Consider the following 15,167-nt stretch of genomic DNA (forward strand, 5'->3'; position numbering starts at 1 on the left):
CAAGCAAGAGTTAATTTCTGAACACCAAAGTTCCCATTCATCCATCAATCAAATGGCTCCTGAGAACTTTCTGCACAAGACGAACTAGGCCAGGTCCGTGGAGGCACAGAGACAGAGCCTCCAGGGTGCCAGGATTCTGTGGTTCAGTGAGAACAAGCTGGAGACTGCAGGCTACATCCAGAAGTCAGCCATGCTTTGTGTATTCTCCAAAGGCTGGGCCTCCTGGTGTTTGAAAAAGAGAAGACAGTTGCAGCATTCAAACCTCCCAAGCATGGCACCAGAATCCTTATTGCTGTCTTCTTAAGAACACAGGAAGCATCCAGACACTTTTGGCCTGTGCTCCTGCTCAGCAACAACTGGCTTCCATAGGCAGAAACGTCAGCATCTCTGGTCACCAGCGTTGCCTCTTACAGCAGCCTGTTTCCTGCTTCCTCACACACTGCAGACCTGGTTTGCATTCTGGCCCCAATATTTACCAGCCTGATGGTCTTGGGAATGTTCCTCAGGTCCTCAGAAGGCAGACTAACCAAGATGGGAGAGGAAACTGGGTGTTGCCCAAAAACAAAGCAATAAAACACAAGTTTACATGCTCAAAGAGCTGCATTTTTACAGCCACATGGCAGTCAGTTAAAAGGTGGTGGAGATGTTCCTGACAAACTGAAAAGGCAGAGAGCAACCAGCCCCTGGTTCTTTCTGAATATACTTCATCGTTTACCTAGGCCACTGTGGTTCTGTTATCTACAAATAAAATAAGATAAATCAAAGCAAATCAAAACCACCCTTTCATTTTATCATTGTGTCAAGGGAATGTTTAAGAAATACCTTAAGAAAAATACTTGCCTTTAAACTGCAAAGAGAGCTCAAGAATTTTGCTCTGCTGCCCCCAAACAGAATTCCCCACCAAACTGAGGCAAATGAGTATTAATAGTTCAGTCAAACCACCACCTTGGCAGATTTTGCCCTGGTAGGTACCATCAGCCTGGCTGAATGGTTGGGCCTGTCCTGCAGTTGGTTCACGCAGGGCTACGGACAGCAGCTCTATTGGCTGGAATGGTTCTTCCCACAGGGATCTAGTCTCTGGGGGAGAATGGGAGCTCTTCTCCCTCTACAATTGCTAGGAGAAGCACAGTGGGTCTTTTTGAGGCACTGGAGATCTGGGTTCAAAATCCCGGCTCTTCTGTTATTAGTATATGCACTGAAACCATATACACTTAAACTTGTTTTTCTAATCTTCAGTTTTCTTGCCTAAAGAAGGGGAAACAATGATGCATGCCTTGTAATAGAGTTGCTAGAATTAAATGACATGCTTATTGAAAGCATTTCACACAGGGCCTAGAACTCAGCAAGTACACAATGATGGTTAACAACTGTTATTTTAATTCCAAGGGGCCAGGGTGGCCCAAAATAGCCATATGTGAGGCAGAGGCAGAGTGTATCCATAATGTTATCCTTGTTAATAGCAAGTGTGGTCAGGAATGTGATCCCAGAAACACAGGAAATGCCCTTGGCATCTGGGGACTGCTGAATTCATTTTATTTTATCAATAGAGCTTTCTATAACCACAGGCCAGATACATCCCAAGATTCCTCAGGTGATGCAATAACACTCATCTACTCTGCTTCTCCCATAAAAGAATTATTAAAGTTCCAAGTGCCTCAAACTCAAAGAAGGTAGGGTATAAATCTGTATGCATGAGTCACTACATACACATACATGAGCTTCACATTTCAAAAAGGTACCAGGTATGGACCAATGCTTATGAGCATCATTCAAGGTAAAATAATAATAAGTTACTTATGATAAATAAAGTTAATATTACAAATCAATGCAACTTGGATGGCAATTTTATACTACAAAATTATATTATTAAGGATTCATAACATCAAAGTTAGCTTTGGTATGCTAAAACTTATAGAAATCTATTCTTACATAATGATTCAGAGAAAGGAAGGCTCAGTATCTCTCTACCCAAGTCAGCGTACAGCCATCTAATAATTTCCAAATAGTGGAGTAGTACAATGACCTAGAAAGATGAAGGCAGCAGCTTATATAAAAGTCCACGTGAACAGCCTCATGAATTTGGCAGTCTCAGCTACTGCTTTACAAATCCATTCTGTCCATTAAAATGTTTCCAAATGAAAATGAGAACATAAACCATCTTATGAAAAAAGATGCAATCTCAGTGCAAAACTAAAGTACAAATTTAATCAAGATTACATTTTCTTCTATGAAATTGGAAAACTTTTAAACTGCCAATGCCCACAATGGAACCACCTCATCAGAGGGCAATCAGGCAATTGTTTCAAATACCTAAAATGCCTAACCTTTTGAACCAGAAATTCTACATCTAGAAATAAAGTAAACAATAATAGAGGTATAGTAAACATTTATCTTTAAGAAGGGAATCTTTGCAGGTTTTAAAAATAATAGCCATTTAAAAACTATTAAGATTAGAACTAGACAATTTCTAGTAAAGACTGCTGCTGCTGCTGCTGCTAAGTCGCTTCAGTCGTGTGTGACTCTGTGCAATCCCATAGATGGCAGCCCACCAGGCCCCACCATCTCTGGGATTCTCCAGGCAAGAACATTGGAATGGGTTGCCATTTCCTTCTCCAATGCATGAAAGTGAAAAGTGAAAGTGAAGTCGCTCAGTCGTGTCCAACTCTTCATGACCCCATGGACTGCAGCCCACCAGGCTCCTCCAACCATAGGATTCTCCAGGCAAGAGTACTGGAGTGGGGTGCCATCGCCTTCTCCACTTGTAAAGGCACAGCATATAATAGTACACAGCCATCAAAATTGTGGAGGAAGGTATTTTATGTAGTGGCAAACCAGAAAACAAAGCCTTGCCTATTCTAAGAACCCATTTGTTACGGGTTGAAGTGTATGCCTCTGAGATTCACATGTTGAAATCCTTATTTTTGGTACCTAAAAATGTGTCCTTATTTAGGAATAATGTCACTGCAGATGTAGTTAAGATGAAGTCACACTGGCGTTGGGCAGGCCCTAATACAATATGACTTGTGTTGCATAAAGAGAGAAGTCTGGACACAGACACACACACAGGGAGAACCGCCTGTGAAGACAGAGGCAGAATTTCAGGGGATACACCATCTACAAGTTCAGGAACACCAAAGACTGACAGCCAAACCACCAGGATCTAGCAGAAAGGTATAGAATGGATTCTCCCTCATGGCCTTCGCCGGGAAACTCTGCTCATGCCTTGATCTCACCTCTGGTTCCCGGAACTCTGAGACAATAAATTTCTGTTGTTAAAGCTACGCAGTTCATGGTATTAAGTAATGGCAGTCCTAGCAATCTAACACGTCATTTCCCCCCGCAACCGCACAGGGGAAAAAAAGGTACATTAACATTAAAATGTCTGAAAGAATATTTTTCAATATATTAACCTTAGTTGTCTCTCAGTAAAAGGATATTGAGTAATTTTGATTTATTAACTTTTGCTTATATTTTTATGATTTTAAATTACTAAACAAATAGTTTATGCATAAAAATGGTTGTAAATAGAACATCAAAAGAAATCCACTGCCCAATACAAAGATATTTAATATCATTGGGTCACAGAAGGCACGGAAGAGGCAGGAGGTCAGACTGATGTGGCTTGAAATCCTGTCTTGGTCACCTACCAGCTCTGTATTTTGGGGCAAGTTAACCTCATGAGGTCATTGTAAGATCTGAATGAAATTGTGTATATAAGTTACATAGTACTGATTTAGGACAGACTGGCACCTAACAACATACAGCCATTTAAGGAACTCCCACTATTTATGGGGGCTTTGTCTTTCTTTAAAATAAAGAAGTATGTTATTCCTTTCAGAAAAGCTTCACAAATTCATGGTCACCTGGCCAATGCCTGTAGACAGCCTGGGGCTCCAGTGTGTTTGCGACAATGATCTAGGACTTGGTGGTCCAGTCTAATCACTCTCTCCTTTCCAACCACATGTGCCAAAGCATACTCTCCCATTAGAATACATTTGTCTCATGCATGTGCTCTTCATGTCTTTAGTACAAAGAATGTGTGTGTGTGTGTGTGCATGTGTGTGACAGAGAATAACACAAGAACACCTAGGAACACCTAGAGAAACAAAAAGGCTGCCTCGTGAAGTTTTCCAGAATTTCACAAATTCTTGAGAAATTTACGTTGGCAGTAAAACATAATCTGGGGGAAAGAAGGAAAGAAAATACAAATGTATTGAGTGCTTGCTATGAGCCATCACTCTTTGCAAGTGTTATTTCATTTAACCAACGCAATAATTCTTTCTGCTAATTAATATTATTTCTACTCATATCAATATGAAAGACCCAGAGAGGTTAAAGTAACATGTACAACATTACATAGCCTGTCAGTGTCATAGCTGACGCTCAAATCTAGGTATTCTTTCTGTTACTAAATGAGGGAGATGTAATAAATAAGCCCAGGCATTAAAAATAAAACAAAAAGCAGCCAGCAATTTAAAGTAATAATAAAGTATGAATATTTGTATTTCAAATTTATCATTCTTGCTAATAAACAGTCTTTCCCCCAGAATACCTAGTGTTTAATGCTACAGTTTCACACTTATTCTTAGATTTTGGGTTTTTTTTTTTCTGAGCAAGGAAGCATACATCTTCTAAAATAGATTTCAAACACATATAATCATGTTTTGCTTTCAGTTGCTTCATAAATAGAATCTGTGATATGATTCTGATGACAAAAGTTCTTATACACAGTCTGGTCAATGATTATGAAAAATGAAAATATGCCTTCCCCCTTTGCTCAAATGGCAGATGTAGATGAAAATTAAAGGTAACACATCAGGCACTGCTCCTACAGTAAAGAGGCCCCAGATACCTGAGCTTCAGTTTTCTAGATTTGGGACCATTTAATATTTATTGAGCCCTCTTATGGGAACTTTTATACATGTTGGCTCAGCTTATTTCACAAGTTATATATTCTAGATGTCATCCTTATTTTACAATTCAAGAAGTTGAGAGTCAGGGATAGAAAGTGGATGTCCCAGGTGTTTCAGTAATGAATTTATTTTTATTTGTAAACATATGTTTTAGGTATGTTAAGATCCCTGAGGAACTTGAGACTCAGTAAGGTTGATTTGCGCTTGAACACACTCAAGGTTTATGGTTGAACCCAAGCAAGTGTGGCTTCAAAGTCAACACATTCCCAATCACAGTCACAATCTCTACTCATCAAACCACTCTCTTTTCTAACTTAAACATCTCCCAATATCTCCAGTCTTCACTCAGAAGATGGGTCTGTGCCTAATAATTTTCTGGTATCACTCTTTGCTCTAATCTAACCATTCTGCCTTCTCAGTTCTTCTGGATCTCAGCTTCAGGAAAGATCTCATGGGTAATGCAAACTGTCTGTCAGGTGCGGGCAAAGCCATTAGGTGAATTAAGGGCATGAAAGCAGAGCCAGGAAGTCTCATGGCAGACCAGATGGATATGTGATCATTTCTTGTTAAAGCCATTGGGGGTATGTCTTCTTATCTGGCACACAAATCCTTCAGAGTAACAATTTCAAAGGATGGGAGCTTTCTCTCTCTCTCTCTCTCTTTCTCTCACACACATACACACACACAAATGGGCAGACAAAATTGATTTGCTCTTCCTGCATCCAGGATGGAATCTGACTCAAGTAATTTATCAGGCAACCAAAAGAATTTAAGAGTTCATCTTGCTGCTAAATATCCAGATCCTTTCTGAAGTCTACAGAATTCCTTATATTTCAACAACACATTGCTAAACCTGTATTTCATTATGCAACGGATCAACAAACACAGATTTTGTTAGAAAATATACATAAATCAGTAAAAAATTTTCTCAGGGATTCGAAGTACTTTTGAGAAGGAGAAAGGTCCTTGAGAAGGTCTGGGCATCCTAGGTCATTATGGTGGTGAGCATTTAAATTTTGCTTTGTGTTCTGAAAACATGAGATAGAAAGAAACCTGACCTACAAATAAGAGGACATGACTTTAAGAAGAAATTATATACATCCCTACTGTTTTCAATGGGGAAACTAATTAAGTTCAAGATCAATGAGCAATCACTATTAATAGGAGGTAACATGCAAAACTGAGCGACTTCACTTTCACTTTTCACTTTCATGCATTGGGGAAGGAAATGGCAACCCACTCCAGTGTTCTTGCCTGGAGAATCCCAAGGACGGGGGAGCCTGGTGGGCTACCGTCTATGGGGTCGCATAGAGTCGGACACGACTGAAGCAACTTAGCAGCAGCAGCAGCAACATGGAAAAACGATTAAGATCAGGAGATCATGAAAGGTAATTGACACCCCATCAACGTGTTCTCAGGGATTCATTTCTTGATTCTCTATTCTCCTTCCTCCCTTCTGTCTCTCCTTCCTTCAAACAAGCCTTCATTGTGCTTTGTGCTTAGTCACTCAGGTATGTTTGACTCTTCGCAACCCCATGGACTGTAGCCCACCAGGGATCCTCTGTCCATGAGATTATTTTTTTTCAGGCAAGAATACTGGAGTGGGTTGCCATTTCTTTCTCCAGAGGATCTTTCCGACTCAGGGATTGAACCTGTGTCTTCTGCGTTTTCTGCATTGGCAGGAAGATTCTTCACCCCAAACCAATGCCTTACTAGGCATCTACTGTCTGGGTGTTTGGTGGGATTTACAAATGTTTTTGGAGGCATTCCTATCATGTGTCAAGCACTGTATAAAGATGCTTAGAACGTACTATGAATAAGACAAACAAGATCCTTGCTTTCACAGAACCTTTAGTCTGGTTGAGGAGCAAAACAAAAAATATAAGTCACTGAAGAGTGTGCTCTGGTAGCCATAGAAGACTGACTTCACCCAGAGGGACTTCCCTACTCAGAGAGTCCCTCTCAAAAGAAGTGATGTCTAAGCTGTCACCTGAAAAGAGGAATTTGCCAGCCAAAAAGGGTTCAGTGAAAACTGTGTGTGTTCCAAGCAAAGGAAGTGGCATGTGCAAAAGTGGCAGGTGCAAGAGACCATCGCCAGCCCTACAAATATCTGATAAATGTGAAATGTGTGCAGAGCAAGAAACAGGCTTTTAGTCTGAGAGCTAAAATGGGTGAGGGTGGCATCTCTCCAAGTTTTGATGATGCATCAGTTTCAACAGGCAGCATCGTTCTTTCTTGTGGGTTCCAGAGAGACCACAGAGACTGGGGCAGAGGCTCAAGGATGCAGAGTGGCAGGGAAGAGCTCAGCCCCTCAGGGAGCAGAGATCACTTCACACTTCAACCTTCACCCATGTATCTCACGATATCCAGAGTCACCCGATTGGAAAAGATCACTCCTTTATCATCACCATCATCATGATCACAATTATTGTTTACTTCTGGATGACCTTTAGTTTACAAGGTGTTTTACATGCTTGCTCTTCTTTAAAATTTCCAAAATTGTGGAAAGGTAGGCAAAGGGTGTTTTCCCCCAAATTCAGTGAGGAACTGAGTTTCTCAAAGGATAGCTAAGCTAACTGAATGAATGAGAATAATCACACATACAGCCAAAGTCAAAGACATGCCTGCAGAAAAAGAAGACTCAAAGGAAAGTCATGGTTCTGTAGATATATTCCTTAGAGATTTTTCACTATTTTTTTCTATTACCATAAGACTATTTTTTCTTACCTGGATCAGGAAGACATGTGAATCTTCTGGGGAACAGAGAACTAGAAGTCATGTTTCCAGTTGAGCATGAGTGCAGGGTTCTGCTCCTATTTTTATCTGGGTGATGCCTAATGGCCAGGTGTACCTGGGTATTATGGTTTGGTTAGTAATTGCCTGTGGTTGATACTATAAGGACCTGTGTCTACATCTTGGAGAGTTCAGTTGGATACAGGTAACTCTTTCAAGAATAAACAATGTCTATGGATTATGATTTTGGAAAGATCAGGAAAACTGTCCCCCAACACCTCACCAAAACATTCCTGAGAACTAAGTTCCTACAATTCTTCTGTGAGACCGGTTCCTTTAGGTTCAAACTTGGCCTCTCTGGAAAGTTCTTTGAGTGCAAATATTCCAAAGAACAACGCCCTACAGAGTCACTTATGCTTTGGTAAAAAAGAAAAAATCTTGGACATCATGATATAAGGGGAGAGGGGCTCAAAAGAGGCACATTCAAGTGTATGATAGATTTTCTATGTCAGAATTTTGCCAAGACTCTAACTTGTAAGAGGTTGCCATAATGCTCTAAATTACTTTCTGGTGGATTTCTATTTCCTCCTTTCCATCAATCCCATAATCATTCAGTTACCATTATCATCATCACACTATCATCGTCATCTCAATATCACTTATTGAGCACTTCTGATAGCCCAAGCACTATGCTAGGTGGTTTCTGTGAATTGAGTCATTTATGGCAACATTTTAAAGTAGGAACTATTATCAGTTTCATTTTATAGATGAGAAAAACGATGCCTAATAAAGTTAAATAACTTGCCCCAGGTTATCAAGCTAGGAAAAGGATAAAATAGGGATTCAAATACATAAGTAGTAATTTTATCTTTTTTCCTGTATTTGTGCGGCCAAATATCAATTGTTTTCATAGAACTCAGAAAAACATTAAGTGATAAATTCATTAGTCCACTGGGGAGTTGCTATTTTATGAAAAGTGTATCTATTGATTCATATTCCAACTGCACACATGACTTTTGTCACTAATTGAGAGGCTAGAAGTTATAATTAAATCCAAGTTAATGTAGCTTTGCAATTGCATCACATCCTCATGGCAGATTACTGCTCATAATTTAAATTAGTTGCATGTTAGAATTCCTATCCTATTTATGCTTAGGGAAAAAAAAAAAAAGAGCTGTCTGACTCATGCACAGGTATTTTTTAAGAAAAAAGAAAAAAAGACCATAAGATTAAATTCTTGGCTTTATAATCAAACTCTTTTCCAATGTATTTTAAATGAAAAGATACTATGCTTAATTAGAACCTACTTTACTTTGGTTAATTAAAAACAATAGAGAATAAAACAATATCAAAGACAATTGATGTCTGTTGAGCTAATCTCTAAATATAAACACTCTGTGGCATTTTCAGAAAAGGCTTTAAATACATATCAGAGTGGGTGAGATAAACACTGCAAAACAGGATAGCATCTGCCTTTTACGTTTCTTTGAGGATTAGGGATAAGCTATGGCAGGTGTCTGCCACATGGAAGGAAGCAGAACAGTGTAGCATTTAAGAGAATACAGTTTGGAATGAGAATGCTCAAATTTTGGCTTTGCCATTTCCTACTATTTTTCCCCCTACTATTTTATCCTTGATGAGTTATTTATTAACTTCATGGTGAAATGAGAACATAAGCCATGCAGATTCAATACTATGATGCATGGAAAGCAGTGGAATACAGTGCCTCATACGAAGCCTGCATGACAGAGGTAGCTACCGTTCCTTCTCAAGAGTTTAAAATAATAACCATATTACATTATGTTATGTTATAAACATGCTTAATGTGCTATTATCAATAACACGATCAGAAATGCTATTCATATCAAGCAAGCAGTATGATGTTAGGAAAACAGATCAGAATTTAGATTCAGGAATGACGATTCGGAAAGCAGGTCCTTCCATTTAAATCAAGGCACTGTATACCTTTTGCATCTCTGGATTAGCTGGCCGGCTTTGGGAAGGCAGAATGGAGATATGGAGTCCAGGGGTTGCAGCAGAAATGATATAGCAAAATGGAGGATGGACGTAAAAGATTAAGAATTAGAGGAATCAAACAAGCTGACCCAGCAGTTAACTCTAAAGGGGCGGAGTCTGGACCTGCCAGCCATGACGTATTATTCGGGGGCGTTGAAATACCTTGGATGCTCTTACATCTGCACCAATTCTAGTCCTGGAACTGCGGGGGTCCCTCACCTGCCATCACATAGAAATCTACAGGTGCAAATACAGAACCTTGCAAATGGTAAAAAGAAGAAAGAATGCATTAACAAAAATGTTTTAAAAGGAAAAAAAGCAGGCCAAAGTTCTCCTGGCAAAGAATTGAAGTAGCAAAATAAGAGTGATTCGTGGAAGGCAGGATTTCACACCAACTTAGTAAGTCTGAGAAAAAGGTAAATTCAATTAAAATTTTTTTTTACTATCTTCAAATTATGGTTTAAGAGATTCTTCTGGACCTTAAATAAAATTTTTTTTATCATAGGAGAATACATGAAACAGACCATCAGCATCAGTGCTGTGTCCTCAGTTTTGGTTTTGACTCAAAAGATACTGAAAATGCCCTTGACCTCACTGAAGTAGAGATTAAGGATTTGGAAGTTTTGCCTCAAGGTCTTTGAAACTGGCTAAAGCTTCTTCTTTGAAGGTTTGACTTTTATGTTTTTAAACTTCAAATCTACTATATCTATGAGCCATTCCTAAGCAAAGGACACATCAATAAAGTGCATGCTTCCCTCCAAGGCAATAAATCTCAAAGTGGAAGACGTCTTTAGAAGTAATATTGCTTCACACGGTCAATCCATAGGAAGTCATTTCAAATATGAATTATTTTTTAAATTACTCATGTACACAACTGTGGACAAGGGATATGTGTCCATGATTCTTTCTGCAGAACACAGCTTTCCTTCACACTCTCCTCTCCTCATTGAACCTCAAATTACACCCTTTGGGGAAAAAATATCAATGTTATGCTTATACAAGTTACACACACACACACACACACGGTCACAAAGTTATGTTTTGTTTTTTTATATTTACAAAAAAAGTACATGCTATCCATTAGTTTGAAATCTGAGTGAATATATTTTCCATGTGTTGATTAAAAGAAGGAAAATTGAAAGCTACTTTTTTCCATATAGCAATTTCATCAAATAATAAGAATGACACTCATTTTTCTGCACTTAATAATTTTATCAAACACAATTGCACATGCTGACCTCCAGGTCAGCACATATTAATTGAACTCACCTTTACAATGGCAGTATAATATTCCACAGCATGCATGAATCATATATTAATGATTTTCCTATTAACACATTTACTAATTGTTTTGTTCTTTCCCCTACAAAGGACGTTGCATTAAATAGGCTTGAACACAGATCTTTACATACACTTTTACTTTTACAGCACAAATACTGAAAACTGAAAGGACTGTTGTTCAAATACATCCAAGACTACCAGCTTCTCCCACAGAGAAGCTGCTCCCGCAACAGAACAGGAGGAACAGGGATGTTTTTAGTGCTCTCTCATGCTCAATTAACAATTTTTGCTTATCACATACATAGGCACCTGTGGGGAACACTGAGACAAACAGAACAAATTTTCTTCCAAAGCTAGAACTCTCTCTCATTGTCACCATTTTCCACAGGAAACAAAGACCTGCGAGTGATTCTTCAGCCATGGCATGCACAGAAGAGATATTTCCTTTTCTCCACCTTGATACACTTTTCCACACCTTCTATCTCCCTGCTCTCATTTGTGAACCTTAGCTCATTCAAAAGGTGGCAATCAACTAACATATATGAACTTTCAAGATTTTACTGTTCCCTTACTCAGGTTCTCTAGCACAAATGAGAGCTAATTATTGATTTATAAGCAAAATTCCTTCTTCCATAAAGAGAGGCCAAGAAGAGAGAAAATCAACTATACTTCAATTTTTTAAAAATTAAGTTAATATATCTCTCACACACATATCAAGAAAAGATAACTATAAGACAGGATTATAAATTCTTATGAATAAATGAATAAGATGTAATGGAAGCTCAAAGAATGGGGTGAATCATTCAGTTTGGGGTAGAGGAGAGGGAAAGAAGCAATTATGAGAGAAATCTTCACTGAGAAGGTAATATTTAAGCTGAAGTTGAAAGACAAACATTTGTATTTGGCTTGGGCTGTGACAGGACTCCATACAGTATGAAGAAAAATAACAAGAACATTAAGGTGCTTTGGAGTTTGGGGGGACCTTGTATAGCTTAGGGTGGTGGTCCTCTAACTTTAATGGGCCTAAGAAGAACCTAGGAAGTTGCTAAAAAATGCAGATTTCTGGGCATCCTCCTTTCCAATATTTTTATTTGATTTCCAGAAATCTGCATTGAAAACAAAACCATTCACACTTTGAAATACACTCACTGAGGATGTGTGGGGGGAGTGACATGAAATAACATTGTAACAGGACTGAAGGGAATACAAACTGATGTTTCAGGTGGGTGACAGCGACAGTGTGAGACCATGAGAGATTGTGTCAGAAATTATAGCAGGTCTTTGAATTTTGTTTTGAGAGACAATGGCTTGACAATGCAGCCTTTCCACTGAGCAAAAAACCCCCACTCTTCCACAGAGAATGTTTGTTGAATGGCTAAATGAATGAGCATGGACAGAAGTCTGAGAAAGTCAAATGAAAGCTGCCTGGAATGAGTCCTGCATGCTTTAACCTGGCTGTGAGGAAAACAGTTTAAGAAAAGCCATCCTTGAACCATTAGTTCAAGCCTTCCAAACGCTGTCCTGATGCCATGTCCAGTTGATAGATTCATGCATTTTAAAGCAGGTTTACAAACAAGGCAGCTGTGATTACCCTGATCAACCATGTAAGCATGTAAAACTGTTGTGTTGCCAAACCCGGATACTGGCCCTTGGAGCTAAGATCTGGGAGGACGGAACACGCTCTTACATAACTTCCTAGCTCCTCAGTGATAGGGCCTGTGATTAATGCTACATGACGGGCTTTGAACTTTCTGTTCAGATAGACTCGCTTGCCTTTCAGAGCTCCTAGCAAGAGAGAATGTGTGACCCGCAGATTTCACTCTGAATAACGATCATCCAAGCCGGCAATACTAACAAAGTCCTGTGGCCCCGTTGGTAGCTTTTCTGCGCCTTACTCCTCTGATAAGCTGTCCTAGGACTATCAAGTTCTTTTCTAAGGGGACAGAACATGAGAGTAATACAACTTCCTAAAACCCAGGCGCTGAAGAAAGCTCCAAAGAAGGCTGGGAGGTTCTAGGAGAAATCAGAAAAGCCCTCAAGAGCGGATAGAGTAGAGAAACTCTGAGACAGGAGGAAGAAGTCCTGCCTTCAACGCTACTATCTTTCACAGCTTTTCAGCTTCCCTCTCGCTGGAGCGTGGATCACAGCGCTTCCTGTATCCCAGGCGGGGCGGAGAGCTGCTGCCGCGCTCACCAACTTTCCCAGCTTGGCCAAGCCCTCTCTCCTACTTCGCTCAGCCCCAGGTCCCTCCTCTCACGCCCTCAGCCCCGCAAAATGCAGGTGAGCAGCCAGAGCCCAGCGGCAGCGCCTCCATCTGCTGTCCTCCTGGTCTCCCCAGGAGGCTTCTCTCCTCAGCCCCTGCGAGCCTGTGAGATGACACCTCGTCTAAGCGCCTGTAAAAATTCGTCCACGCTCCCGCCTCCAAGCCGGATCCCTCCATCCTGTCCCCGCCATCCTGGAATGGCACCTGAGGAGAGAGGAGGATTGAAGGAAGCGGCTGGCCTCCCAGGCTTGGAGCAGAACCGAGAGCACCGCATCCGACCTCTCCTCACCTGCTGATTCCTCCCCGCACATAGCCCGCTACTCACCAATTCTAGGGCTCGCAAGAAGGCAAGGGGCTCCTTCAGCGCCCGGAAGGTACCTGCTGACGCCAGCTGTGGACCAAGAAGGCGAGACAGAGAGAGAAAGAGCGAGAGAGAGCATGAGGAAGGGGCTGGGGGACGCGGCATCCAACCCCGGGGGTCGCGCGGCATCACCCGCGCTGCCCAGTCAGTCCTACCTGGCTCACGGGATCCATAGCTCGCCTCGCTCGGGCTTCTCACCCAGCGGCGCCTTTGAAAATGAAGTTCGAGGGCCACCGCCGTCCTCGGCCCCAGGGCCCAGGGCCAGAAGCCCCTTTTCGGAAAGGGCGCGGGGAGCGAGGCGGTGGAGAGCTGAGTGCCCCGAGCGGGCTCGCAGAGGCTGGGTTCTGGAAGCCTGCGTGTGCGGGCGCGGCGTGCACTGTCTGCGAGGGTGGGAGGGGCCGGCGGGGAGGTGGGGCGCGGGGCAGCGGCGGAGGTGGGGAGGGGAGCCCGCCCCGCGGCCCGGGGGAGGCTGCGATTGGCCAGCTGCGGGGGCCCGAGGGCGCGAAGGTGGGCGAGGCCAATCGGCGACCTTGGAGTCGCGTCGCCGCTGGCGCGCCCTGTACCCTTAGGCTCCAGGGCAACTTTGGGGCTGTAGGTTGGAAAAACCCGGTTGGCACCCTCAGCAGAATGGTTCCCCGCCTGAAGACCTGGGTTCCAGGTAAGAAACAAGCAGCCCACACCGTAAGTGAAGAGGTGTGTGCGTTCTGGAAACTTCTGGACACCAGGGACAGACCCCCGACCTGGTCATGCCCCGGAGCCTTCATGGAATGTTCGCGTGGCCCAGCAGTGCCAGGTGGCGGGAGAGATGTAAGAATAGGGTGAATACTGCCCATTCCCTCAGGGATAAGCGGGGGGCCAGGTCAAGGCGAAGGGGGCTGGCGGGGAGACTGGAAATGCATGAATTATAAAAATATGGGGCAGTACGCCGGGCAGGTAATCCCGTAGCCACTGTGTCAGGTCTGGAGCAAATTACTACGCCTGTAATTTTGAAGTAGAAAAAAAGAAAAAAGAAAAAAAAAAAGTAGAAAATAGATTTCGTCAGGCTGAACTATACACGGGAACATAGCTCATGAGATGCTAAACAGGGATTGGAATTTAAGTTTCTGTAAAACTCATGCTGTTTCAACTGAGATCCTCTGCCTAAAATACAGTCCTCAAATTAAGCTCCCCAAATCCATCATAAACAGGACTGCGTGCTCCCCATCTCACCTCATACACTCTTCCTCCCTTAGTGTGCTGAGCCTGCCAACAATAGTAACAACAAAACAATTGAATTCTTTCAGAAGTTGTGTTATGGGCTTGATAAACATTATTTCATTAAATATTCACAAAACCCCCATGGATTAGTAGTAATAGTTACTATTAGTAGTAGTTAGCAGTAGTAACTACTATTGTTCTCATTTTAGAGATGAGGAAATTGAGACCCATGAGGGGAATGTGGAGAATGAAGCCAGAGTTTAATTCAAAATAGAAAAGGAGACTTGCCCGATAGCCCAGTGGTTAAGACTCTGCCCTTCCACCACCATAGGCCAAGGGTTAGACCCCAAGTGAGATCCCAAGGGGGCCAAATTTTTTTTTCAGTTAAAAAAAAAAAATAGGA

The 15,167-nt window shown here is 41.7% G+C and overlaps 1 protein-coding gene across 1 annotated transcript in view; it reads right to left on the minus strand.

Moving 5' to 3' along the window:
- SYNPR (synaptoporin) overlaps positions 1-13,920 on the minus strand; it is a 309,053-nt gene extending 295,133 nt beyond the window's left edge. The window contains exons 1-2 of the mRNA XM_010851534.1: positions 13,723-13,920; positions 13,532-13,597 (exon numbers count right to left, since the gene is read on the minus strand). Coding sequence (XP_010849836.1) covers positions 13,532-13,597; positions 13,723-13,740 — 84 coding nt within the window. The 5' untranslated portion in view covers positions 13,741-13,920. The remainder of the gene's footprint in view (positions 1-13,531; positions 13,598-13,722) is intronic.
- Between the last annotated feature and the right edge of the window lie 1,247 nt (positions 13,921-15,167).

Source organism: Bison bison, unplaced genomic scaffold (genome assembly GCF_000754665.1).
Source record: "Bison bison bison isolate TAMUID 2011002044 unplaced genomic scaffold, Bison_UMD1.0 scf7180017864304, whole genome shotgun sequence".
Taxonomy (NCBI): Eukaryota; Metazoa; Chordata; class Mammalia; order Artiodactyla; family Bovidae; genus Bison; species Bison bison.